The 26875-nt window shown below is 59.1% G+C and overlaps 1 protein-coding gene across 1 annotated transcript in view; it reads right to left on the bottom strand.

Annotated features, from left to right (window-relative positions):
- Positions 1-2765: 2765 nt before the first annotated feature.
- LOC104304672 (cyclic AMP-dependent transcription factor ATF-7) overlaps positions 2766-26875 on the bottom strand; it is a 65774-nt gene continuing 41664 nt past the window's right edge. Inside the window, exons 3-12 of the mRNA XM_054177404.1 lie at positions 23737-23833; positions 19186-19304; positions 16205-16339; positions 15351-15508; positions 13484-13583; positions 12699-12812; positions 11709-11855; positions 9426-9623; positions 5690-5798; positions 2766-2997 (exon numbers count right to left, since the gene is read on the bottom strand). Coding sequence (XP_054033379.1) covers positions 2771-2997; positions 5690-5798; positions 9426-9623; positions 11709-11855; positions 12699-12812; positions 13484-13583; positions 15351-15508; positions 16205-16339; positions 19186-19304; positions 23737-23833 — 1404 coding nt within the window. The 3' untranslated portion in view covers positions 2766-2770. The remainder of the gene's footprint in view (positions 2998-5689; positions 5799-9425; positions 9624-11708; positions 11856-12698; positions 12813-13483; positions 13584-15350; positions 15509-16204; positions 16340-19185; positions 19305-23736; positions 23834-26875) is intronic.

Here is a 26875-nt window from a genome sequence, read left to right as displayed (position 1 = left end):
AGGAAGGAAGAGGTGAAGAAGAGGAAGAAAAAGGTGAAGCAGAGGTTAAAAAGGGGCAGGGAAAGGCCAAGCCGAGGCCCTGCCCCCACCAGCTCCTCCCTGCCTTAAGGCCACCGCCGGCAGGCGCTGGAGGCTGGGAGGAGAGGACCCCGCGGGGATGGAGCTGGGGACCCATCCCTTCTGCAGCCCCCCCCAGCGCCTGGCACCAGCGCTGGGAGGTGCAGCTCAGCACCACCTTACTCCCAGGAAGCAAAACTACTCCCAGGTTACTCTTGAGGAAGCGAAATGACTTCCAGTTTTGGGGAGGAAATTTCCTTCCAACTTCCTTTCAGGAAGCAAAGCTTCTCCCAGCTGACTCTGGGCAAGTAAATTCCCTCCCAGGTTTGCTCTGAGGAAGTAAATTTCCTCCCAGTTTGCTCTGAAGAAGTAAATTCCCTCCCAGGTTTGCTCTGAGGAAGTAAATCTCCTCCCAGTTTGCTCTGAAGAAGTAAATCCCCTCCCAGGTTTGCTCTGAGGAAGTAAATCTCCTTCCAGGTTTGCTCTGAGGAAGTTAATTTCCTCCCAGGTTTGCTCTGAGGAAGTAAATTCCCTCCTAGGTTTGCTCTGAGGAAGTAAATCTCCTTCCAGGTTTGCTCTGAGGAAGTAAATTCCCTCCTAGGTTTGCTCTGAGGAAGTAAATCTCCTCCCAGGTTTGCTCTGAGGAAGTTAATCTCCTCCCAGGTTTGCTCTGAGGAAGTTAATCTCCTCCCAGGTTTGCTCTGAGGAAGTTAATCTCCTCCCAGGTTTGCTCTGAGGAAGTAAACTTCCTCCCAGTTTGCTCTGAGGAAGTTCATTTCCTCTCAGGGAGGTAAATTCACTCCCAGTTTGCTTTAAGCTGAGGAAGTGAATTCGCTTCCAGTTCCTTCAAGGAAGTAAATTCGCTTCCAGTTCCTTCAAGGAAGTAAATTCACTTCCAGTTTGCTCCTAGGAAGTAACTTTACTCCCAGTTTACTCTAAGGAAGACTGAAAACAACCCCCCCCTTACACCCCCCCCCCCCAACCCCCAGCTGCCAGCACAGAGCAACACAGAGTGGCCCCAAGTGCCCAGGGCCTCCTCCTCCTCCTCCTCCTCCTCCTCCTCCTCACATCCCTCCTCTTCCAACCCCTGGGAGCAAACCAGCTGCTGGTGGTCCTGTCCCAGACGTGCCCCTGGTGGCCTGGGAGGGAGCAGAGGCCCAAAGCTGGGTGCCAAGGGGGGGCACAGGGGGGTGGGCACAGGGAGGCAGAGCAGCATGAGGAAGAAGAGGCAGTGAGAGCAGGAGGCAATATGGCCCAGAGCCCCCAGGGCTGTGTCCTCCTCTGCTGAGGAGGAGGAGGAGGAGGGAGGGAGGTGGCAGGGGACACAGAGTGGAAGCTCCCAAGGGGGGACCCACCCCGGGGGGGGTGGGGAGGGGGGGCTTAGTGTTAAAGTCACTGAGGCCTGGGAGGGGACCTTGCAAGGGGCTTTGCAGAGTGCTCAGAGGACCTCTGTCGGCTCACAGCCCCCAGCCCTCTGGCAAGGGACCTCTGGAGCTCCCCCAGTGCCAACCCTACCCTGCTGCCAGCAGGGCACCCCCAGCAGCTTGCCCAGGGGCACAGTGCCCGGGGTGGGGGGTGGGGGTTTGGAAGCTCTCTGCAGGAGGCTCCACAACCTCTCTGGGCAGCTCCAGGCCTCCAGCAGCCTCACACCAAGCAACTTCCTCCTCCTGCTCGGGTGGCACCTCCTGGGTGCCACTTTGTGCCCCTTGCCCTGGCCCTGGGCACCACTGAGCAGAGCCTGGCCCCAGCCTTCTGCCCCCCTGCCCACCCTTTAAGTATTGATCAGCATTGATCAGCTCCCCCTTCCCCCCTCCCAGGCTGCTCTTCTCCAGGCTACAAAGCCCCAAAGTCCTTCAGCCTTTCTTCATCACAAGAGATGCTCCAAGTCCCCTTCATCATCTTCACAGCCCTTAGCTGTGCCCTCTCCAGCAGTCCCCTGTCCCTCTTGACCTCGGGGCAGCCCAGCCCTGGGCTCCAAGCCCTCCAGAGGAGGCCTGGCCCAGGGCAGAGCAGAGGTGGAGGAGAGCCTCCCCCTACTCCCCCCCCTCCCCCCAGGGAGCTCCTCCACCTTCTTGGGCACCACCTCTGCCCTCAGCTGGCTGCCTCCTGCCCACCCTGCTGCCCACCAGCACCCTTTTTCCCCCTCCCCCCAGCTGCTCCAGCCCCAAGCAGGTCCATGGGGAGGGTGAGGTGGGCAGAGGGAGGGTGAGGTTGGGCACAGGGAGGGTGAGGTTGGGCACAGGGAGGGTGAGGTGGGCACAGGGAGGGTGAGGTTGGGTACAGGGAGGGTGAGGTGGGCACAGGGAGGGTGAGGTTGGGCACAGGGAGGGTGAGGTTGGCAGAGGGAGGGTGAGGTTGGCAGAGGGAGGGTGAGGTTGGGCACAGGGAGGGTGAGGGTGGCAGAGGGAGGGTGAGGTTGGGCACAGGGAGGGTGAGGTGGGCACAGGGAGGGTGAGGTTGGGCACAGGAAGCTGCCCCCCGAACTCGCTCGGAAAAGAAACCAAAACTCACCCCCCCAAAAAACACCACACCCCAACCCCACCCCAACCCCAACCCACCCCCCAACCACCCCCCAACCCTCCCACCCCACCCCACCCCCCCCCCCCCAGAAACGAAAAGAGAAGGAGGAGAAGCAATAAAACTCCTGGGGGGGGCCCCGCGGCTCCTGCTGAGTCCCTGCGGCCGCCGCTGCCACCTTGCCCCCCGGTGCCAATCATCTGCCAGCAGACTGCGACTGTGGGGCCATGATGACGTGGGAGGGCAGGCCCAGTTCTGTCCTTTGGGTTGCCATCTGTGCCAGCACCGAGGTGGCCACGGCCTCGGCGGCCCGGAGCCCGTTGGCAGAGCCTGGCGCCGCCCCCGGCGCCGCCCCCGGCACCGAGCTGTGCTGGATGACCGCGGCCGGCGAGCCGGTGGGCTCCGAGCTCTCCTTGGGGCTGTCTGCTGGAGCAGGGGGAGGGGGGGGGGAGGAGAGAACAAAGTTAGAGAGGGAGGCTTGGGGAAAGGGGCCTGGGGGGTGGGCCTCCTGTCTAGGGAAGGGTCCTGAGGTCCTGGGTGGGCAGGGGTCCTGGTGCTCTACTGTCCGGGCAGCAATCCTGGTGCCATCCTGTCTGGGCAGCAATCCTGGTGCCCTACTGTCTGGGCAGGGGTCCTGAGGTCCTGTCTGGGAAGGGGTCCTGGTGCCATCCTGTCTAGGGAAGGGTCCTCAGGTCCTGTCTGGGAAGGGGTCCTGGTGCCATCCTGTCTAGGGAAGGGTCCTGAGGTCCTGTCTGGGCAGGGGTCCTGATGCCCTCCTGTCTAGGGAACGGTCCTGGGGGGTCTGTCCAGGCAGGGGTCCTGGTGCCATCCTGTCTAGGGAAGGGTCCTGAGGTCCTGTCTGGGCAGGGGTCCTGGTGCTCTACTGTCCGGGCAGCAATCCTGGTGCCCTACTGTCTGGGCAGGGGTCCTGGGGGGGTCTGTCCAGGCAGGGGTCCTGGTGCCATCCTGTCTAGGCAGCAATCCTGGTGCCCTCCTGTCTAGGGAAGGGTCCTGAGGTCCTGGGTGGGCAGGGGTCCTGGTGCCCTCCTGTCTGGGCAGCAATCCTGGTGCCCTCCTGTCTAGGGAAGGGTCCTGGGGGTCTGTCTGAGCAGGGGTCCTGGTGCCCTCCTGTCCAGGCAGGGGTCCTGGTACCCTCCTGTCCAGGCAGGGGTCCTGAGGTCCTGTCTGGGCAGGGGTCCTGGTGCCCTACTGTCTGGGCAGGGGTCCTGGTGCCCTCCTGTCCAGGCAGCAATCCTGGTACCCTCCTGTCTAGGGAAGGGTCCTGGGGGTCTGTCTGGGCAGGGGTCCTGGTGCCCTCCTGTCTGAGCAGGGGTCCTGGTGCCCTCCTGTCCGGGCAGGGGCCCTGGTGCCCTCCTGTCCAGGGAGGGGGAGCTGCAGGTATTCAGCATGGAGAGAAAGGGCACAGAGGCTGGTGCCCAGGGACAGGCTAAGGGGCAATGGGCACAAAGTGGCACCCAGGAGGTGCCACCTGAGCAGGAGGAGAAAGCAGCTTGGGGTGAGGCTGCTGGAGGCCTGGAGCAGGCTGAGCCCAGAGAGGCTGTGGAGAGCTTCCAACCCCCCCTGGGCACTGTGCCCCTGGGCAAGCTCTGGGGGTGCCCTGCTGCTGGGGCAGGGAGGGGTTGGGGCTGGGGGAGCTCCAGAGGTCCTCTCCCACCACGCTGGGGCTGGGGGAGGGGGGGGGTTCAGTGAAACCTCAGCTCAGCCCTGGCTGGAGAGCTTCAGCTGCCCTTGGTGGGGAGAGGGAAGGTGGAGCAGAGCCAGGGAAGGGTTTGGGCTGCCACAAAAGCAGCTGCCCAGGGGGCTGCAGCTGAACCAGGCCCAGTGTGGAGGTGGCAGCTGCAGATGCCAGGCAGGGGCCCTGGGGGGCTTCAGTTAAGGAGCTGCTTAGTCACAAATCTGGGTCATAAAGGCAGGCAAGGAGGAGGAGGAGGAGGGGGGGAGCTCATTTTTATGACTCAGCTGCCTGATGAATTCCTCATCCTGGAGCAGGGAGCAGAGCAGGAGCTGTAAAGTGGGGAAGTTAACAGGGAAAAAATCCTGTCCAGGCACCTGCCTTGGCATGGCCAGGGGACAGCAGGGACGGTGACAGCCACATCACTCAAGCTCTGCCTCACTGGCAGGGCTTGAACATCAAGTGGTGGTGCCAAGCTCTTCTTGCCTTGCTGCCCTGTGGCACAGGAGAGCTGCAGGGGAGCTGGGGAGGGCAGAGCCTCTGCCCCCTCCTCACCAGCACAGGGCAGGGGGGGACCTGTTGGGAAGCAGCTCCAAGGAGAAGGACTTGGGAGCTGCCCAGGAGCCAGGAATGTGCCCTCGTGGCCAGGAAGGACCCAAGGGTCTGCTGGGGCAAGGGTTAGGGGCTCCAAGCAGGAAGGGGAGGCCACATCAGCAGAAGACAGAGGACCTAGGCCTGTCCTGCCCTGTTCAGTCCTCCCCTGTCCTGCCTTGCCCTGTCCTGCCCTGTCCTGTCTTGCCCTGCTCTGCCCTGCCCTGCTCTGTCCTGCCCTGTCCTGCTCTGCTCTGCCCTGCCCTGCCCTGTTCTGCCCTGTCCTAGCCCTGTCCTGTCCTCCCTTGTCCTATCCTCCCCTCCCCTCTCCTCTCCTCCCCTCCCCTGTCCTCTCCTCCCCTTTCCTCCCCTCCCCTCCCCTCCCCTCCCCTGCCCTTACTCCCCTCCCCTCCCCTCCCCTCCTGTCCTGCCAGCTGCAGTCACTGGAAGGTGGTGGAGCAAAGGCTGAGCTGAAGGCTCCACTCCTTTGTGTCTCACCACAGCACCATGGACTGGTTTGGGTTGCAGAGACCTTCAAAGCTCATCCAGGCAGCAGGGACATCCCCAACTAGAGCAGGCTGCTCAGAGCCTGAATGGGGCCATGGTTGGGGCCTCCTCTCCCACCTCTCTGGGCAGCCTGGGCCAGGCTCTCACCACCCCTCAGCATGAAGAATTTCCTCCTCCTCTCTAGTCTCAACCTCCCTCTTGCAACTTCAGACCATCATCACCCCTTGTCCTGTCCCAGCAGCCCCTGGCCTGTCCCCAGCTTTCTCAGAGGCCCCTTCTCACCTGCTCAGAGGCCACCAAAGGCCATCCAAAGCCATCACTCACCAAGGTAGCCCTGGGTCTTCTTCTGTAGTGCAGTGACAGGACAGTCCTTGTGAGCCAGCAGCAGCTGCTTCAGCTGGGCCACCTCATTCCTCAGCAGTGTGACTTCATTCTGAGGTGGGAACACAAAGACAGGAGGAGGCTGCACCCCAGCAGAGCCTCCAGAGTGAGCATCAGACCCCACCTGGGGCCTGGAGCAGCTCTGTGAGGAGCAAAGGCTGAGAGCCCTGGGGCTGAGAGCCTGGAGGAGAGCAGCCCCAGAGGGGAGCTGAGCAGCGCTCAGCAGGAGCTGAAGGCTGGGGAGCAAGAGGCTGGGGCCAGACTCTGCTCAGTGGGGCCCAGGGACAGGACAAGGGGCACAAAGTGGAGCCCAGGAGGCTCCAGCTGAGCAGGAGGAGAAAGCAGTTTGGGGTGAGGCTGATGGAGGCCTGGAGCTGCCCAGAGAGGTTGTGGAGCCTCCTGCAGAGAGCTTCCAACCCCCCTTGGCCATCCTGCACCTGGGAGCAAGCTGCTGGGGGTGCCCTGCTGGCAGCAGGGTGGGGATGGAGCTGGCTGGTCCCCAGAGGTCCCATCCCACCATCTCCTCAAGCTGACATTGCTTGGGGTGGAAAATATTCTGCTGGGGAGGAGGAGGGGGGAAGTTTTCCAGCCCACCACCTGGCACTTGGCTAAGCTCCAGAGCCATCCTGCTCCGGGGAGCCACATCCCAGCGCCGGCCTGGGGCAGCTGAAAGTGGGAGTGGGGAGATTCAGATTGGATCACAGCATCACCAAGGTTGGAAGAGACCTCAAGGATCATCAAGTCCAAGCTCTCACCACAGACCTCATGACCAGACCATGGCACCAAGTGCCACCTCCAAGCCCCTCTTGAACACCTCCAGGGCTGGGGACTCCACCACCTCCCTGGGCAGCACATCCCAAGGGCCAATTCCTCTTGCTGGGAAGAACTTTCTCCTCACCTCCAGCCCTGAACCTCCCCTGGCACAGCTTGAGGCTGTGTCCTCTTGTTCTGGTGCTGGTTGCCTAGGAGAAGAGACCAACCCCCACCTGGCTACAACCACCTTTCAGGTAGTTGTAGAGGGCAATGAGGTCTCCCCTGAGCCTCCTCTTCTCCAGGCTAAGCAACCCCAGCTCCCTCAGCCTCTCCTCACAGGGCTGTGCCCCAACCCCCTCCCCAGCTCTGTGCCCCAGACCCCTCCCCAGCTTTGTTGCCCTTCTCTGGACACCTTCAAGCCTCTCAATGTCCTTCTTAAACTGAGGGGCCCAGAGCTGGACACAGGACTCAAGGTGTGGCCTAACCAGTGCTGAGCACAGGGCACAAGGACTTCCCTGCTCCTGCTGGCCACACTGCTCCTGCTGCAGGCCAGGATGCCTTTGGCCTTCTTGGCCACCTGGGCACACTGCTAGCTCCTGTTCAGGCAGCTGTCAATCAGCACCCCCAGGTCCCTCTCTGCCTGGCAGCTCTCAGCCACTCTGCCCCCAGCCTGTAGCTCTGCCTGGGGTTGCTGTGGCCAAAGTGCAGCCCCTGGCACTGGGACCTGTTGAATGTCATCCTGTTGGGCTCTGCCCATCTGCCCAGCCTGGCAAGGTCCCTCTGCAGAGCCCTTCTGCCCTCTGACTGACCAACAGCTGCTCCCAGCTTGGTGTCATCTGCAGATGTGCTGCTGACTGACTCCATCCCCTCCTCCAGATCATCAATGAAGATGTTAAAGAGGCTGGGGCCCAGCACTGCTCCCTGGGGCACACCCCTGGTGCCTGGCTGCCAGCTGGCTGTGGCACCATTCACCACCACTCTCTGGGCTCAGCCTCCAGCCAGCTCCTAGCCCAGCTCAGAGTGCTGCTGTCCCAGCCAGGGGCTGACAGCTTGGCCAGCAGTCTGCTGTGGGGGACAGTGTCAAAGGCCTTGCTGAAGTCCAGGCAGACCACATCCACAGCCTGCCCCACGTGCACCAGGCAGTCACCTGGGCATGGAAGGAGATCAGGTTGGAGAGGCAGAACCTGCCCCTCCTAAATCCATGCTGGCTGGACCTGAGCCCTTGGCTCAGGTGCAGTTATTGCCCTCAGGATGATCTGCTCCATCACCTTCCCTGGCACTGAGGTCAGGCTGCCAGGCCTGGAGCTTCCAGGTTCCTCCATCCAACCCTGCCTGTGGCTGGGGACACCTTGGCCAGTTTCAGTCATTTGGGGCCTCACTGTGTGAGGAGGAAGCTCTTCCCCAGGAGAGCCTGGCACAGGTTTTGCCCAGGGGGAGGTGGTGGAAGCCTCAGCCCTGGCCAGGCTGGAGGTGGCTGTGAGCAACCTGCCCTGGTGTGAGGCATCCCTGCCCGCGGAGCCACATCCCAGCGCCGGCATGGGGCAGCTGAAACTGGGAGTGGGGAGATTCAGATTGGGTCGTGAGGAGGAAGCACTTCCCTAGGAGAGCCTGGCACAGGTTGCCCAGGGAGGTAGTGGAAGCCTCAGCCCTGGAGGTGCTCAAGGCCAGGCTGGAGGTGGCTGTGAGCAACCTGCCCTGGTGTGAGGCATCCCTGCCCGCGGAGCCACATCCCAGCGCCGGCATGGGGCAGCTGAAACTGGGAGTGGGGAGATTCAGATTGGATGTGAGGAGGAAGCTCTTCCCCAGGAGAGCCTGGCACAGGTTTTGCCCAGGGGGAGGTGGTGGAAGCCTCAGCCCTGGCCAGGCTGGAGGTGGCTGTGAGCAACCTGCCCTGGTGTGAGGGGTCCCTGCCTGCGGCAGGGGGGCCGGGAGCTGGCTGAGCCTTGAGGTCCCTCCCAGCCCCGAGAGCTCTGCGCTGCCTCTCGGGGCCGTGCCCAGGGGCTGTGCCTCTCCCAGGGCTCCATACTCTGAGTCAGTCATCAGCAAGTTTGCAGATGACACCAAGCTGGGAGCAGATGTTAGTCAGTTAGAGGGTAGAAAGGCTCTGCAGAGGGACCTTGACCGACTGGACAGATGGGCAGAGTCTAATGGCATGGCATTTAACAAGTCCCAGTGCCAGGGGCTGCACTTTGGCCACAGCAACCCCATGCAGAGCTACAGGCTGGGGTCAGAGTGGCTGAGAGCTGCCAGACAGAGAGGGACCTGGGGGTGCTGATTGACACCCGCCTAAACATGAGCCAGCAGTGTGCCCAGGTGGCCAAGAGGGCCAATGGCATCCTGGCCTGCATTAGGAATAGTGTGGCCAGCAGGAGCAGGGAGGTCATTGTGCCCTGTGCTCAGCATTGGTTAGGCCACACCTTGAGTACTGTGTCCAGTTCTGTGCCCCTCAGGTTAAGAAGGACATCGAGACACTTGAGTGTGTCCAGAGAAGGGCAACAAGGCTGGGGAGAGGCCTTGAGCACAGCCCTGTGAGGAGAGGCTGAGGGAGCTGGGGTTGCTTAGCCTGGAGAAGAGGAGGCTCAGGGGAGACCTCATTGCCCTCTACAACTACCTGAAAGGTGGTTGTAGACAGGAAGGGGTTGGTCTCTTCTCCCAGGCAAGCAGCACCAGAACAAGGGGACACAGTCTCAAGCTGTGCCAGGGGAGGTTTAGACTCGAGGTGAGGAGAAAGTTCTTCACCGAGCGAGTCGTTGGCCTTTGGGATGTGCTGCCCAGGGAGGTGATGGAGTCCCCAGCCCTGGAGGTGTTCAAGGGGAGATTGGAGGTGGCACTCGGTGCCATGGTCTAGTCCTGAGGTCTGTTGGGACAGGTTGGACTTGATGGTCCTTGGGGTCTCTTCCAGCCTTGGTTATACTGTGATACTCACGCTCAGTTGGATGTTCTGGGTGGTGAGCTCCTCAGCTTTCTTCTCCAGGGAGGACACCCAGAGCTTGCGCTTCTGCCGGCAGCGGGAGGCGGCCGCCCGGTTCCGCTCCAGGAAGCGCTGCCGCCGCTCGTCCGGGTCCTCGTCCGCCGCCCGCCGCCGCCGGCCCCCGGGGCTGGGCGTGGGCTGGGCAGGGGACACCTGGCCAGGAGCACAGCAGGAGGTGAAGGAGAGGCTCTGCACGGCGGAGGGAAGCTCGGCTTGGGAGGGGAGGGCGGGGAAGGAGCGCTGGAAGGAGGCCGGAAGAGCAGGGGGGAGGTCGGGGGAGGCGCTGAGCAAGCTGGGGTTAGGGGGAGGGTGAGGAGCACCCAGGGGGAGGGTGAAGAGAACCCAGGGGGAGGGTGAAGAGAACCCAGGGGAAGGGTGAAGAGCATCCAGGGGGAGGGTGAAGAGCACCCAGAGGGGAGGGTGAGGAGAACCCAGGGGGAGGGTGAAGAGCATCCAGGGGGAGGGTGAAGAGCACCCAGGGGAAGGGTGAAGAGAACCCAGGGGAAGGGTGAAGAGCACCCAGGGGGAGGGTGAAGAGCATCCAGGGGGAGGGTGAAGAGCATCCAGGGGAAGGGTGAAGAGCATCCAGAGGGAGGGTGAAGAGCATCCAGGGGAAGGGTGAAGAGCATCCAGGGGGAGGGTGAAGAGAACCCAGGGGGAGGGTGAAGAGCACCCAGGGGGAGGGTGAAGAGCACCCAGGGGGAGGGTGAAGAGCATCCAGGGGAAGGGTGAAGAGCATCCAGGGGAAGGGTGAAGAGAACCCGGGGGAAGGGTGAAGAGCATCCAGAGGGAGGGTGAAGAGCACCCAGGGGGAGGGTGAAGAGCACCCAGGGGGAGGGTGAAGAGCATCCAGTTCCAACCCCCCTGCCATGGGTAGAGCCTCCTGGAGTGGGCACTGGGAAAGTCACAGCTGGAATCCTAGGGTTGGTTTGGGGCTCCTCACTTCAAGAAGGACATTGAGGGCTAGAGCAGGGCCAGAGAAGGGCAAGAAGCTGGGGAAGGGTCTGGAGAACTTCTGAGGAGCAGCTGAGGGATCTGGGGGGGGTCAGCCTGGAGAAGAGGAGGCTGAGGAGAGGCCTTCTGGCTCTCAGCAACTCTCTGAGAGGGAACAGGAGCTAGGTGGGGGTTAGGCTCTTCTCCTAGGAGAAGAGATGGCCTCTAGCTGCCCCAGGGCAGGTTCAGCTTGGCCATGAGGAACAATTTCTGCCCCTTGAGGCTTGTCCAGGCCTGGCCCAGGCTGCCCAGGGCAGTGGTGGTGTCTCCATCCCTGGGCTGTGGTGCTGAGGGCCATGGCTTGGTGGTGCCCTGGGGCAGTGCTGGGTTCAAGGCTGGGACTCCAGGAGCTTTAAGACCTCTTCCAACCCAACCCCATTCCACCACTCCACCATTCCACATTTCCCCTTCAGCTTGGGGAGAACAAAAGAAGAGGCCAAAGGCTGCTGCCAGGGCTGGGTAATGAGGCTGGGGACCTGCTCTGGCAGGCACCATATGGACATTAAACCTTTTGGAAGGCAACCTCAAGGCAGGAGCAGGTGGTGGTGGTGCTCCTGATGCACACTGGCATTTGGTGGGCTGGCAGGAGCCTGCCAAGATGATTGGCTGAGAGAGGAGCATTTAACCCCTGCCACTGAGGAGAGGAGAAGGGGAAAACGTTCTTTGGGAGCTCCAAACCTTGGGGAGCAAAGGGAAGTGTGGTTGGAGCTTGCTGAAGAAGGCTCCTGCTGAAGCAGCACTGGAAAAAAAAACCTGAAGGGCTTTAACCCATTCTGCAAACCAGGGACCACAGAATCATGGAATGGGTTGGAAGGGACCTGGAAGAGCAGCCAGTTCCAAGCCCCCTGGTGAAGACCATCCTCCCATGGCAGGGGGCTTGGAACTGGCTGATCTTCAAGCTTCCACTGGATGACCTTCAACCATCCACTGGATGATCTTCAACCTCTCCCTGCATGATCCTCAACCTCCCCCTGGATGATCCTCACCCTCCCTCTGGATGGTCCTCAACCTCCCCCTGGATGATCCTCAACCTCTCCCTGCATGATTCTCACCATCCCCCTGGATGATCTTCACCCTCCCTCCAAGCCCAGGCTGCTCAAGGCCTCAGCCCTTGAACACCTCCAGGGATGAGTGGCATCCACAAGCTCCCTGGCCAACCTCTCCCAGGTTTTCCTCCTCTTTCCCTGAGGTCTCACCCCCACCACCCCCAGCCCAGCACCTCCAAGCCTGGTGGTTGAAGCAGACCTGTGGTTGAGCTGGGGAAGGGGCATCAGGATGCTGGACAAGGATCTGGCTCTGCTCTGGCCTTGCTGGCACCATCGTGCTGGCTGAGCCCAGCACCAGGTTGCTGCCATTGAGTGAGGAAGATGCTGTCAAGCTGGCCTTCAGCCTCTGGGGAAGGAGACAAAAGGATGTCAGTGGACCTCTGCTTCACACTGCCGAGGGTTTCAGCAGCTCCTCTGTCAGCCATGGAGCCAAGAAGCTGGGGAAGGGTCTGGAGAACTTCTGAGGAGCCGCTGAGGGGGCTGGAGGGGTTGAGGCTGGAGAAGGCTGAGGGGAGAGCTTCTGGCTCCCTGCAGCTCCCTGAGAGGAGGCTGGAGACAGGTGGGGGTTGGACAGCACAAGAGGAGATGGCCTCAGGGCAGGTTCAGCTTGGCCATGAGGAACAATTTCTGCCCCTTGAGGCTTGTCCAGGCCTGGCCCAGGCTGCCCAGGGCAGCGCTGGAGTCTCCATCCCCGGAGGGGCTTTCCAAGCCCAGGAGCTGTGGCGCTGAGGGCCAGGGGCTGGCGGTGCCCTGGGGCAGCGCTGGGTTAAGGGTTGGCCTCCAGGAGCTGCAAGCTCTCTTCCAAGCCAAGCCCATTCCACAATTCCACGATTCCAGCACAACAGCTCTTGGCTCTGCCTGCCTGGAGCCCACCTCCAGCCCATCTGTTCTGCTGGAGCTGGCAGCAGCAGCTCTGCCCAGCGGCAGCAGCGCGGCCGCTCCGCCTGCCAGCCCCTGCCGGGTCCCCCCCGCCTGCTCCGGGTGGCACTTCTGACACCTGCTCCGATGGCTGCAGAGGGCTTTGGGGGGAAGCTCTTCCAGAAGGCTGCAAGGGTAAAGGAAGCTCCCAGCTGATGGATTGGGCCCCAGCAGTTAAGCAGGGAGGGGGAGGTGGACTTGCTCCCGATGAAGCCGGGGACAGCCCTGGGGATGTGCCACCCTCGGCCAGGGCCCAGCGTTGGCCACTCACCAGCTTGGCTTCGGAGTGCGCTGGGAGTCCTGATGGGGAGAGGGACCCACTGCTGCTGCTGGGTGGCCCAGGAATGCCAGGGATGTTGGGCACCATGGACACGGGGCGGGCCAGCTGCAGGGGGAGGAAGCAGCACCAAGGGGTTGGGAGCTGAGGAGCTCTGCTGGCTCTGCAGTGAAGCCTGACAAACCTTCAGCCTGCAGGACCTGCTGCCACCACTCACCTCTGCTGGCACCAGAGGCCACCAGCCACCCCCTCCCCTTCCCTTCTCTTTTGCCTCCCCTTCCTTTCCCTTTCCCTTTCCCTTTCCCTTTCCCTTTCCCTTTCCCTTTCCCTTTCCCTTTCCCTTTCCCTTTCCCTTTCCCTTCTTTGCCTTTCCCTTTCCCCTTCCCTTCTTTCCCTTCTTTCCCCTTCCCTTCTTTCCCTTTCCCTACTTTCCCTTTCCCTTTCCCCTCTTTCCCTTTCCCTTCCCTTCCCTTCCCTTCCCCTTCCCTTCCCTCCCTTCCCTTCCCTTCCCTTCCCTTCCCTTCCCTTCCCTTCCCCTTCCCTTCCCTTCCCTTCCCTTCCCTTCCCTTCCCTTCCCTTCCCTTCCCTTCCCTTCCCTTCCCTTCCCCTTCCCTTCCCTTCCCTTCCCTTCCCTTCCCTTCCCTTCCCTTCCCTTCCCTTCCCTTCCCTTCCCTTCCCTTCCCTTCCCCTCCCCAGAGCCTTCCCCCACCAGCCCAGGAGGGGCAGGGCAGGAGCTTCCCCCTGCCCCATCCTCCAGGCTGCAGCAGGAGGTTCCTCACCGAGATGACAGAAGGCATCTGGACAGGGGGCCCGGGCAGCACGGGCAGGGCCTGCCCGTTGGCCAGCTGCACCACCAGGGGCAGGGAACCTGTGGGAGACCTGGAGAGACAGCAGTTGGACCTGTGGGAGGTGGCTCCACCTGGATGCCAGCCCAGCAGCCCCAGCCTGGATTGACTCCAGGTGGTGGATTTGGGCTCAGGTGGGTGCCAGGCGTGGCTGGGCACAGCTGGAGATGGCTTCAGGCTCCTGGGGTCACATCAAGGGGGATCTGAGCTGGAAGTGATGCTGGTGAGCAGAGAATCCAACCCCCAGCCACAGCATGGTGGCACTGGAAGGGAGCTCTGGAGCTCATCCAGTGTCAATCCCACCCTGCCCCAACAGGAAACCCCCAGCAGCTTGCCCAGGGGTATAATGCCCAGAGGGGGTGGGAAGCTCTCCAGAGAAGGAGACTCCACAACTTCTCTGGGCAGCTCCAAGGCTCCAGCAGCCTCACACCAAACAGGTTTCTCCTCCTGGGTGCCAGTTTGTGCCCCTTGCCCCTTGTCCTGTCCCTGGGCATCAGTGAGCAGAGTCTGTCACCCAGCCTCCAAGTCCACCTGATGCCCAGCTGGACAGAAAAGCACATCCAGAGCCTGCTGGAGCTCCTCCTCAGGGAGGCTGAGGGCATCCTGAGCCTGGCACTGGGCAGGAGGAGGACCTGGGCAGCTCCTTGGCCCAGGAGCCACATCCACTGACCTCCCCCCTCAGGAGGTTTGCAGGGCCTGAGGATTCCATCAGCAAGAGGAAACCTCCTGAAAGTGCAGGGCTGGCTTGGGCCTGCCCAGGAGATGGCTCTGGGAGATGGGAAAGGCTCTGGGAGAGATGGGAAAGGCTTTGGGAGATGGGAAGGCCTCTGGGAGAGATGGGAAGGATCCCAATCCCAGCAGGATGGGGAGGGGGTGAATGCTGGAGCCCAGTTATGCCAACTTCACCCCCCCTGGAACAGTCTCTGTTGCTGATCCCTCTGCCTCACCCTGCTCCAGCTCTGAGCCTCCAGACTCTGCTTTCCTAGGAGGGTGGAGGAAAACCCAGAGCTGCTCTGCTCTGGATGATAGGGAAGGGCTGGATAGCCAGGGCTCAGCTCCTGCTCCTCCTCTGCAGCAGGGAGGCAGAGCAGAGCTGGGCAGAGAGGAGCAGAGCTGCTGGGAGCCTGACTTTGGGGGAGGGAGAAAACAAGAGATTTGCTGCTGCTGCTGCTGCTGCCTCCTCTGCCAGCCCAGGGAAGGGGCTGGGGGAGGCTGTGCTGCCTGCCTGGAACCTCAGAGGAAGCTGAGCTGGCCTGGAGCCAGGGCAGGGTTGGGGGGGAAGCAGGGATGTGGGTCAGGGAGGGAGGAATTCACTGTGCCAAGAACTCAGGCTGGAATTTTTAAGGCTGCCTTGGGACTGCCAGAGGCTGGGCTCAGACTCATTCCTGTTGGGGCTTCCTCGAGCCTCCAGGCTGCTTTGTAAAGCTCAGCCTAAGGAGGAGAGGGACTGGTGGGTCCCAGCCTGCCCTCCACCTCTGTCACATTGCAAGCCCCCCCTCCCCCCCAGCCCTGACCCTCATTAAGGCTGCACCCCCATCTCTGAGGCCCTAATGAAGGGACCCTCATTAAGGCTGTGCTGGAGATGCTGGGAGTGAATGGGGAAGCCTGAGGGTGAAGGGACACAGGGGAGGGGTGCTGGGCACCCAGGGGGTGCTGGGGAACCTCACTGCAGTCATTTGGGTAACCCAGGAGCTTATTCTGGGGGCGAATTAGTGCCCAGGAAGCCTGAGGGTGGAGGGGGAAAAGCTCAGAGTGAGTGTGTGTGTGTGTCCCCACACTTCCCCAGCTGCTCCATACTCACCCCAGCTGCCTGTTGGAGGGGGGGGCCTGGGTGATGACCGAGGTGGGGGAGGGCAGGGTGGGGTGCAGGGGGTCATAAGCCAGGTGCAGGGGCAGGGACCCCGGGCGCACGATGGTCGGAGTCGGCGTGGAGATGATCACAGGCTTGGAGGCCACCTCCTGGAGAAGGGCAGCAGACAGAAGGAGACAGCTTTGGGTGCTTGGGAGCTCAAGAAGGTTTGAGTGCCCAGGTGGGGCAAGAAGGGCACCAGCAGCCTGGGCTGGAGCAGCAGTGCTGTGGGCAGCAGGAGCAGGGCAGGGGTTGGCCTCCTGGAGTGGGCACTGGGGAGGCCACAGCTGGAAGGGCTGGGGGCAGGGCTGGGCTCCTCAGGGCCAGGAGGACTTTGAGGGCTGGAGCAGGGCCAGAGAAGGGCAAGGGAGCTGGGGAAGGGGCTGGGGGAGAGGGCTGGGGAGGAGCAGCTGAATGAGCTGCAGGGGTTCAGCCTGGAGAAGAGGATGCTGAGGGGAGACCTTCTGGCTCTCTGCAGCTCCCTGAGAGGAGGCTGGAGCCAGCTGGGGATTGGGCTCTGCTCCCAGGAGAAGAGCAAATGGCCTCAAGTTGCCCCAGGGGGAGATTTAGGTTAGCCATGAGGAACAATTTCTGCCCCCTGGGGGCTGCCCAGACCTGACCCAGGCTGCCGTGGGCTCCTCCGTGGCAGGGGTGGGTGGCACTGGATGATCCTCAACCTTCCACTAGCTCAGGCTGCTCATCCAGCCTGTCCTGCAACCCTTCCAGGGAGGGGACACCCACAACCTCCCTGGGCAAGCTGCTCAGCGTCTCACCAGCCTCCTGGAGGGGCAGACCTGGAGTCCTACCTTCTCCTGGGGCTGGGGCGAGCGCGGGTGGGACGCGGGGCTGTCCGGCGGGGACGAATCCACCTCCACCGGCTCCTCCTCCTTGATCTTGATGTCTGGGGTGGAGGGCAGGGACATATCCAGGGCTCCAGCGTTCTGCAGGAGGAGAAGGCAAGCCCACTTTGAAAGGGCAATTAGCTGAGATGGTTTGTGGAGCCATTGGGCTGCTCCCTGAGGCAGAGCCTCTGCTCCCAGCTCTTGCCAAACGATTATTGTTATTTATTTGAGCTGAAAGGAAGGAGGGCAGCTGGGAGCCCACAAGCCAGGCAGGGATGGCAAGAGAGGGCACCAAGGCAAGGTGGTCCCCCCTACCCCAGCTGGCACCAGTTTGTGGTTTGCAGCACACAGAGAGGATTCTTTCCAGGGCTTTTATTTGACTGTGATTTCTTTTTTTTTTGCCCCCCTTTTTCTCCCCCTTTTCTTCATAAAAGCAGGAGAGCAGGTAGCAAAGCCAAATGCCTGCGAGTTGCAGGAGGTTCTTTTCCCCCCCCCCACCCCTCCCCTCCCCTCACAGCAGAGCTGTAAAGCTTTGGATAAATCAGCCCTGAATTATTTTATGACCCTTGATTATCAAAAGCAAACAAAGAGCCATGCAAGTTATTAAAGATCTATGAGCACCCCCATTAAAAAAATCAAACCCCACCATATGCCCTGCAAGCTGGCAGCCTGCCACCACCCTGCCTCCCAGCAGTGCCCCCACACCTCAACCAGCTCAGGGCTTTGCTGGGGTGGCAAAAAAAAACAGGGGGACCCCCACCCCCTCCCCCAAACAAGGAGGTAAAAAGCAGCCTGAAGGGAGGGGAGAGCCAAGGAGAAGACGGCGAAGGGCAGCGCAGCGCAGGGTGCTGCATACAGCCAGGCTCCTGCAGCCTCATCCCCCCACCCCAAAATCACCCCCTAGGACCCTCTCTCTGGCTTGGGCAGGGGGCAACAATCCCTAAATCAACCCTGCCAGCTGCTTGGCCATCCAGCCTGCTGCCCCTTCCCCCCTTCCCCCCCTCCTGCAGCCATCCCCAAGCCTTTTCCCTTCGCTGACACTTTTGTCCTAGCATCCAACCCCAACCTCCTCCTCCTCCTCGCTGCGTTTTAAGTCCTCTCAAGGGGAGGGAAAATTTGCTGCAAGAGGGTAAATTGGGGCATTTTTGGGTTGCTGTTGCTGCTCTCTCTCGTGTGTGTGTGTGTGGGGGGGGGGGGGGGAAGGGGGTGAGGCTCCAGGAGCTGATTTACGGCCGGGCTTTGCTCGGCTGTACGTGCGGCCAGCGCTTACCTGCCCTCCCACGGCAGGGATGTGGCACTGGGGATCACAAAGGAGCAGGGATTAACATGCAGCCAAAGTTTTCAAAGCACTTAAAGTGCCTCCAGGGAGGGCTCCTGCTGTGCCTGTGGTTTTAATTAACATGCTGGTGCGGAGACCACCCCTTAGAAAGGGGAGGACAAAACCCACCGGCTAGGATCGGCCTAGGAACCGGAGGACAAAACACAGCCAGCAGCGCCCGCGGGGGGCAGAGGGGACTGGGGGGGAGGGGGGGGCTGGATGTGGCCAAAGCGTTTGAAAGCATCTCAAAAATGCGACCCTGGCCAGGTCTGGTGAGGAAGGATCCAGCTGGGAGCAGGGACTTTGCCCACGGTGGGATTTTCCCAGGAGGGTCTAAAGCTTTCCCAAACGCCTCGGGAACCCCCTTCCAGCTTCACATCACCTGGAAAAGCTCCCCAACGTGCAAGCCATCCTAAAGCAGAGCCCGGGGCGGGGGGGAGGGCAAAGAGCTTTCAAACCCACCCCCCCAAAATGGTTGGTGTCAGCTAGAAAAGGAGCAACCACGACTGTGGGTGCTGGGGGACCCCTTTTTTTTTGGGGGGGGGAACCACAAAGGCAAAGCTCCCTTCTCGTAGCTGGGGGGGGGGGGGGAAGGGAGGGAGGGAGGGAGCGGGGTAGGAGCTACGGAGAACAAAAGGCAGCGAACGGGAGAAGCGCAACCGGCAGCCGCCGCAGCCCCGCGGCATAGCAATGAGAAGGATCAATTTATGGCTTTAAAGAGCCCCCGTTATTAGGGGAAGGGAGGGAGGGGGAAGGAGGGGGGGGGGGGGGGGGCTGGCTGACAGACAGGTTTCACTTTGAATTCCCAATTCCTCCCTTCCCCATCTCGTCGAAGATTTACTGGCCCCAGCTCCTGCCGTTTATTTCCGAGCAGCGTCGCTGCCTGCGAGCGGCTGCGAGCGGCAGAGATCCATTTAGGAAATGGATGAGCCCAGCACCCATCTGCTGCTTGCTCACAGCCTGGAAAAGGAGGTTGTTGGGGAGGGGGGGGGGGGGAGAGAAGAAAGGGTGGTGGTGGGGAAAATGTCCTTAATTAGCTGCTGTCTGATGAGATCCCAGTGTCCTTCAGCCCCCCCCCTGCGCTCAGAGGTGGCGGAGGGGGCAGCGCGATCGATGCTGAGAGCTCTTTGTTCGGCAAAGCTCCACCGCGGAGCAGCGGCACGGCTGAGGGCACCGGGCTGGGCTCGGCTCCTTCCTTCCGAGGCAGCAGCCTGAAGGATCCTGAGCCCCGAGGAGGCTCTGAGGGGGGTTTCTGGCTCAGATCCCGACGCCTTCCCTGCATTTTCTTCCCCGAGGTGTGAGGGATTTCGGGGACTTTTGTGGCAGTGAAAAGCCAAAGGAATAATCCCAGGATCTCAGCGTGGTGAGGGCTGGAAGGGAGCTCTGGAGCTCATCCAGCGCGGCCCCCTTCCCTGCTTAAACCATTAAAACCCACTCTGGGGTGGCAGGAGAAGCAGCCAAAGTCACCCCAGCTACACAAACAAAGCCCTCTGCAAGCAGCTGAGGCCACACTCGAACTCCCCTGCAACAGGAACCTTCCGTCGGAGCTGCACCAGCGCCCCTCCAGCAGCCCCCCCAGTACGAGCCCAGCTCAGCCTGACGGCCCTGGGGGGCCTCTGCCTCTTGCCTTTTTCTCCTCATCCTCTGTAGCTTTCTTGAACTCATGCTCAAAGGAGCTGGCCAGCTCGTTGAAGAGCCCAACCTCTTCACAGTTCTTCAGGAACCTCGTCGGGGTCGGGGTCTGATCTGGTTAATAAAAACAAACAAAAACCTTTTAGCCCCCTTTGTGTCCCCACCCCACGAGGACTTTGTTTGGTGGCTCTCCCCCCACGCTGTGTGTGGTGGTGACAAAACAAGTGACAGTTCAGAGGTGGGGGGGACAAGAAACCCTGGAGGGTTTTGTCGCTTTGCTGAATGCTGCTGCAAAGGAAGAATCGCTGTGGGGGAAGATTCTGGGCAGGTCCTGCCCCGTGGGTTGTGTTCTGTCCCTTCCTTTCCCTGGGGGTTTGCCTCTCCCTGGCTGAATTTGCTGCTGCAAGGAAGGAAGAAGTGGGATCTGAGCTCCCTGAAGCTTCCACCCACGGAGTGGTGAGGAGGGAGCGGAGCAGAGCTAGGCAGTCGCTTCCCTCCCTGCAGTGGCTCCGTAGCGAGCACCCAAGGACAGATGGCTCCGTGGGAGTCCCAGCCAGCACCCCCTGGCCAGAGCCACTCCTCTGGGGCCACTTTGCCACCATCTGAGCAGGCTGAGTCGGGATCTCCCTGGCCATCACCCAGGCTATAAAGCAGGAAGAGGTCTCCCTGCTCTCTCATCTCTGTGAGGTTGAGGAGCCGAGGCACCGGCAGGCGCCGGGCACAGGCATCTTGCCCCCGTAACACCCAGCTGGCAGAAAAGCTCCTGGAGCCCCAAGGGGATCCCTGGGTGAGTTTTGCTTGACCTGGCTCCCTGTCTGCAGCTGTGCTCCAGGGAAAACAGTGATTTGAAACTGCTGCAGGGGCTCCTGCAGCCCCGGGGAAGCGACTCCGGCGACGGCTTCGCCTCGCCGACACCGAACGATGCTTCACTTCCAGCCTGACTTCAAACCCTGCCCCTGGCTTTGGGTCATAAAGCCCAAGGGCTCCTCTGAGGGCACTTTGCTTCCCCCCAAACCTCTCTGCATTAAACCCAGAAAGTTTCCTGCCTGCAGCTCTCAGCAGGAGGGGTTTTTTTCCCAGCCTGTTAACGGCTCCCGGGGCTCTTTCCGGATCGTTCCCCATTCAGCAACATCCTCCCGAGCTGCACAAAGCAGCCCTGGAGCCCCAAAACCTCCAGCAGAAGCTTTCACCGTGGCACAAAGCTGGGGCAGAACCTCTCTCCCCCTGCCCTTCCCCAGTTGGGACCTCCAGGAATGGCAGCACCCCAGAAGGGCACATTCCCAGTTGTGGAGGGCTGGCTGTGACCGGTGGAGAGCAGGATGCCTGCTGGTGAGGGATGGAGACCGAAGCCTCCTGCCCAGGAACATAGCCCCGGGCTGAGCACAAAGCAAGAGGGAGGGAGAGAAGAAAACCCAGAGAACAAATGGTGGCTGTGGAGAGGAGAGGCATGTGGGGGGACAGCCCCAGAGAGCTTTAGAGGCCTCACAGAAGCCATAAAAATAGCCAAAAGCAGCAAGAAAAAGCAATGAGAAAAAGAAGCCCCCCCCAAAAAAAACCCTCCACACTGAAAAAAGCTAAAAAAGGGGGAAAAAAGGAACAAAACCATTAAAAAAAAACAACAACCCCCCCAAACAATAAATAATAAAAAGCACCCCAAAAACCCAAAAAAACCAACAAAAACAACACAAAAAAACCCAGCAAAAAACCCTCAAAACCCAACAAAACAACACAACAAAAACCAAACCAACAAAGAAATAAATCACAAAAAAAAGCCAAAACCAAACACAAAACAAAATCCCCCCCCCAAAAAGGCAAAAAACCCCCCACCCAAAACCCAAGAAAAACCCCAACAAAACCCCCCAAAAGCCTCCAAAACACTGAAAAAGCAAAACCCTACAAAACAGAACCCCTCGAAAAGCCCCCCCAAAAAAACCTCCCCAGGCCCTTCAAAGCCCTCCTGACCACCCCCCCCAAAATAAAAAGAAATCCACCAGCTCCCCAAATAGATAAAGAAAACCACAAGAGACCTCCCCTAAGAATAAAGAAAAACCCAAAAGAGCTCCCCCCCAAAAAAGGGAAAAATCCAAAAGGGCTAAATAATAAAGAAAGAAAAATCCAAAAGGGCTTAAAAAAAAAAAAGGAAAAAAACCAAAAGGGCTAAAAAAGAAATAAAGAAAAAAAATCCAAAAGAGCTAAAAGAGAAATAAAGAAAAAAACCAAAAGAGCTAAAAAAAATAAAGAAAAAAATCCAAAAGAGCTAAAAGAGAAATAAAGAAAAAACCCAAAAGAGCTAAAAAAAATAAAGAAAAAAAAATCCAAAAGAGCTAAAAAAGAAATAAAGAAAAAAACCAAAAGAGTTTAAAAAAATAAATAAAAAATCCAAAAGAGCTAAAAAAGAAAAATCCAAAAGGGCCAAAAAAAAAACAAATAAAGAAAAAAACCCAAAAGAGCTAAAAAAAACCCCAAACAAAACCAAAAAGAGCTAAAAAAGAAAAATCCAAAAGAGCTTAAAAAAAAGGGGGGAAAAAAATCCAAAAGAGCTAAAAAAGAAATAAAGAAAAATCCAAAAGAGCTAAAAAATAAAGAAAGGAAAAAACAAAAGAGCTTAAAAAAAAAGGGGGGGGGGGAAATCCAAAAGAGCTAAAACCCAAAAGGGGTAAAAAAGAAATAAAGAAAAAAAAAAAAAAGAGCTAAAAAAAATAAAGAAAAATCCAAAAGAGCTAAAAAAGAATAAAGAAAAACCAAAGGAAAAAAAAACCAAAAGAGCTAAAAAATAAAGAAAGGGGGGAAAAAAAAAGAGCTAAAAAAAAATAAAGAAAACCCCAAAAGGGCTAAAAAATAAAGAAAGAAAAATCCAAAAGAGCTAAAAAAGAATAAAGAAAAACCCCCAAAGGGCTAAAAAAATAAAGAAAGGAAAATGCAAAAGAGCTAAAAAATAAAGGAAGAAAAAAACCCAAAAGAGCTAAAAAAAAAAATAAAGAAAGAAAACCCCAAAAGGGCTGAAAAAAATACAGAAAGGAAAATCCAAAAGGGCTAAAAAATAAAGAAAGGAAAATCCAAAAGGGCTAAAAAAATACAGAAAGGAAAATCCAAAAGGGCTAAAAAAAATAAGAAAGAAAAATCCAAAAGGGTTAAAAAAAATAAGAAAGAAAAATCCAAAAGGGCTCAAAAAAGAAATAAAGGAAAAAAAAAACCCTGAAAGAGCTAAAAAATAAAGAAAGAAAAATCCAAAAGGGCTAAAAAAAATAAGAAAGGAAAACCCAAAAGGGCTAAAAGAAAAGAAAGAAAAGGCCAAAAGGGCTAAAAAATAAAGAAAGAAAACCCCCAAAGAGCTAAAGAAAAAGAATCCAAAAGCCCTTCTCAAGGATAAAGATCCAAGACCCCCCCCAAAAAAACCCCAACCCCAAAACAGTGATGAAAAGCCCCCCCCAAAAATCAACAGAATAACAGGAAAAAGGGGGGGGAGGGGGGAATAAACCAACCCCCAACCAACCCCCAACCAACAAACCCCCAACCCAACCCCCCCTCCCCCCAAAAAACCCTCAACAACTTTCCCTCCCCCCCCCAACCAATCCTTCTCTTGCCACAGAAAAGGGGGGGGGGGGGAACCCCCAACCCCCCAAAAAGCCACCTTCAGGCTTTGCCTTTTTGCTGCTGCTGCTGCAATGCAGCTGCCAGGGGCTGCTGCTTTTGGGGGGGGTGGGGGGGGGGTGGGAGTGGGGGGCACTAAGCCCACTGCAGGTCCTGTTTTGGGGGGGGGGAGTTGGGAGAGGAGTTGGCGGGGTTGGGAGGAAGGGTTTGGGGGGGGTTGGAAGGAAGGGTTGGGAGGAAGGGTTTGGAGGAAGAGTGGGGGGGGGGTTGGAAGAGGGTTGGGAGGAAGGGTTGGGGGGGTGGGAGGAAGGGTTGGGGGGGTTGGAAGGGGTTGGGGGAAAGGATGGGGGGGTTGGAAGAGGGTTGGGGGGCTTGGAAGGGGATTGGGAGGAAGGGTTTGGAGGGGATTTGGGAGAGGTTTGGGAGGGGGTTTGGGAGGGAGGTTGGGGTGGGGTTGGAAGGGGGTTGGGAGGAAGGGTTTGGAGGGGGTTTGGAAGAGGGGTTTAGGAGGAGGCTTTGGGAGGGGGTTGGGGGGGAGGTTTGGGGGGGGTTGGGGGAAGTTTGGAGGGGGAGGTTTGGGAGGGGGCTTTGGGAGGGGGTTTTGGGAGGGGGGTATGTTTAGGGAGGGTTAGGAGGGGGTTTGGAGGGGGTTTGGGAGGGGGTGCTTTGGGAGGGGGCTTTGGGAGGGGTTTGGGGATGTTTGGGGGGGGTTGGGATGGGGTTTGGAGGGGATTTGGAGGGGGAGGATTGGAGAGAATTTGGGAGGGGTTGAGAGGGGATTTGGAGGGGGGACTGGAAGGAGGTTGGGAGGGGGGTTGGGAGGGGATTTGGAGGGGGTTTGGAGGGGGGACTGGAGGGGGGATTGGGGGAGGTTTGGAGGGGGTTGGGAGGGGCACTGGGAGGGGCGTTGGAGGGCTCTGGGAGGGGGTTTGGGAGGGGGTTTGTGGGGGGGTACCTGCGATGATGACGGAGTCGGTGCGAGCCGGGCCGAACTTCAGGGTCATCTCATGTTTGTGTTTGTGGACTGCCAGGTGGTCTTCGTTTGTAAACCTCTGGAATGAGAGCGTGGAGGAAGTGGTGACCATGGGATCAGGGAATGGCTTGCAAGGGACCTGGAAGATCACTTGGTTCCAGTCCCACCACCCCCCCCCCCGAAGATCAGCCTTGAAGATCAGCCAGTTCCAACACCCCTGCCCATCATGGTCTTCAAGGTTCCACCAGAGGATCCTCAACCTCCCACCAGCCCAAGTGGCTCAAGGCCTCATCCAGCCTCCCCCTAACACCTCCAAGCCAGTGGCATCCACAGCCTCCCTAGACAACCAGTTCCAAGCCCATGGAGCCCAATCCTTAACCCAGCCCTGCCAAGGCACCACCAGATCATGGCCCTCAGCACCACACCTCCATGGCTTTGAAAGGCCTCTTCAGGGATGGGTGGGGTGGGAATGCATCACAGAGGGGTGGTAGGGGTTGGGAGGAACCCCTGGAGATCATCAACTCCAATGCCCTGCCTAAGGAAGGGTCACCTAGAGAAGGTCACCCAGGAACATGTCCAGGGAAGGTTTGGATGTCTCCAGGGATGGAGTCTCCACCACCTTTGGGCAAGCAGAGGTTCAGGGAATGGGTTGGGTTGGAAGGGACCTTGAAGATCATCCAGTTCCAACCCCCCTGCTGTGGGCACCTTGCACTGGGTGCCAGCTGCTCCAGGGGGGAATTTGCTGCTGTCAGGGTTCCAGGTTGACAGAGGGATCAGTGAAGGTGCTCTGAAGGGCCAGGCAAGGGTTTTGGGGTGCCCAGTCCAAGGGGGTGGAGTGGGATGGATCCATGCTTCCATGGGTTGGAAGCAGCTGCTTGTGGCTTGATCCGGGCAGGGATGCTGCAGTTCTCACCCCACCCCAAATCCCAGCCCTGGGAGAAGCCTGGGATAAAATCCCACCAGTGCTGGCTTGGGGGGCAAGGGGGGGTGGCTGCTGGTACCCCAGGCAGGGCTGGATGCTTGGGGGTGACAAAGGGGCTGCGGCGAGAGCGAGGGGAGGGAAAAGAGGGAAAGAGAAAGGGAGAAGCGAAGGGTGGGAAGAGGCAGGGAAGGGGTTAAAGCCAATCCCCATAAAGAGCCGAGGATGGATGGATGGCTCCGGTCCTAATAGACTGCGACAAAGCCGGGGGCTGAGGGCACCGCCGGCCCCACCGCAGCATTTTTATGCCTCCCGGAGCCGCGGCAGCCGCCGGCTCCTCGTTTCCACACCAGATCCCTGCCCTTGTCCCCCGGTTTCCTTTCTCCCTTCCTTCCCTCCCTTGAACACAGCCACCCAACCCCAAGCCACTCAAAGCCACCTGTTCCTGGGACAGCTCCAGGCTGACCCCCCCGTCCCCCCGTCCCCCCGTCCCCACCACCACCTTCCCGGCTCCGCTGCCTCTCTCCCGGCTGTTATTTATGGCTCTCTCTATCGACCAAATCTGCCTTTTCCCGGCTGGAAAAGCCGCCGCGGCGCCTTCCCGGGAGCCCCGGGCCACAGCTGAGGGACAGCGGTGCCGAGGTCCCGGCCGCATCCTCACACTCCCCACATCCATCTTCGCAGCAGGGATCTCAGGGGTGTTCTGCTAAGTGTCCTTCAAGCAGGGGCTCAGACTGAAGGAGATCAGAGCCGGGGGGAAAGGGGGAGGGGGGTCCTGAACACAGCCATGGGGAGAGAAGCAAAAGGGTTTGGGGCTGCAGCAGCCCAGGACACACAAAGTGAAGCACTCCCAGCCCCTGCTCCCTGACTCAGGCCACGATTGGACCGGATTTGGTCCACAGCTGGACCTTAACCACCAGCTGCATCTACACCTTGCATCCACCTCCTTCTGATCCCAGGATGTTCTGCAAGGTGTCCTTCAACCCTGTCCTCTCAGGAGCTGCTTTGAAGGGTGGCTCAGAATTCAGGCTCACAACAAAAGCAATCAGAGCCGACAGGTCCTGACCAAAGCCATCCCAGAAGCTGCTTTTGAGGAGAGCTTGAAACTGGGGCTCAGATGAACAGAATTCAGAGCTGGGGGTTGGGGGTGTCCTGGACTCACTCCCAGGGTGAAAACCATGGTCCCAGCGTGCTCAAACTGCAGCATTCCCAAACTCTGCAGCATTCCCACTCCCTGCTCTGGTCCTAAACAACCCTCAGCCACCGGCTGCAGCCCTGCACCTCCCATCCATCCTCCCCTTCAGAAGCCAGGATGTTCTGCAAGGTGTCCTTCAAAGACCTCCTCCTCAGGAGCTCTCTGTTGAGGCTGGCTCAGAACTGGGGCTCAAATCAACAAAACTCAGACCTCGGGGTGGGGGGTGGGGAGGGGTCCTGAGCATCCTCCCAGGGAGAAAAACCGAAGAGCATCTTGCCTGCATCCCCCCCCCCCACCTCCACCTCACTCCAGCTCTCCCTTGCCACATTCGCTCCACAACTTTCCCCTTCAAACACCATTTCTGGACGTTTTCTCCCTGATTTTCCCCACTGTCTGGGGTCTCCTCGAGCCTCCCCAACCCCTCCTTTCCAGAGGCTGCTCCAAACGAGCCTCAGCGAAACCAAAGCCAGCACCGCAGCGAAGGGAGCGGAGCCGGAGCCGGCGGCGCCGTTTCGCACCGCGCCGCCGAGCGAGGAGAGGAAGGTGGGCACCGGGGCGGCACTTTGTCATCCCCCCGGCCCCCCAGCCCGGATTTCTTTTAGGCTGCCAACCCCTTCTGCACCCTGCTGGGTTCCCGGGAAAGGGGGCAAATCAATCAGGGGCGGGTTTGTTGGTTTTGGGAGGCCGGGGGAGCAGCTGAGCACCGCGCAGGCAGGCGGCCGCCGCCGCCGCCGCAAGGAGAGAGAGAGAGAGGGAGAAAAAGGGCAAAAAGGAGGAAAATTCCCAATTCTCCAGGTGAAATAAAAACCAACACTGGGAGATTTTTAGGTCCAGAAGAGAAGCAGCAAGAGGACGAAGCGGGGAGGGGGGAAAAAAAGGTCACATTCCTCTCCTCCCCAGCTCAGGAGGCACATTTCAAGCCCAGCCCTGAGCACCTCAGAATTTATTTGCATCTTTTTGCCTTTTTTTTTTCTTTCTTTCCCTCCACGGTGGGATTATTATTTTTT

This window comes from Dryobates pubescens, chromosome 40 (assembly GCF_014839835.1).
Source record: "Dryobates pubescens isolate bDryPub1 chromosome 40, bDryPub1.pri, whole genome shotgun sequence".
Lineage (NCBI taxonomy): Eukaryota > Metazoa > Chordata > Aves > Piciformes > Picidae > Dryobates > Dryobates pubescens.
This window is presented reverse-complemented; position numbering and strand designations above follow the sequence as displayed.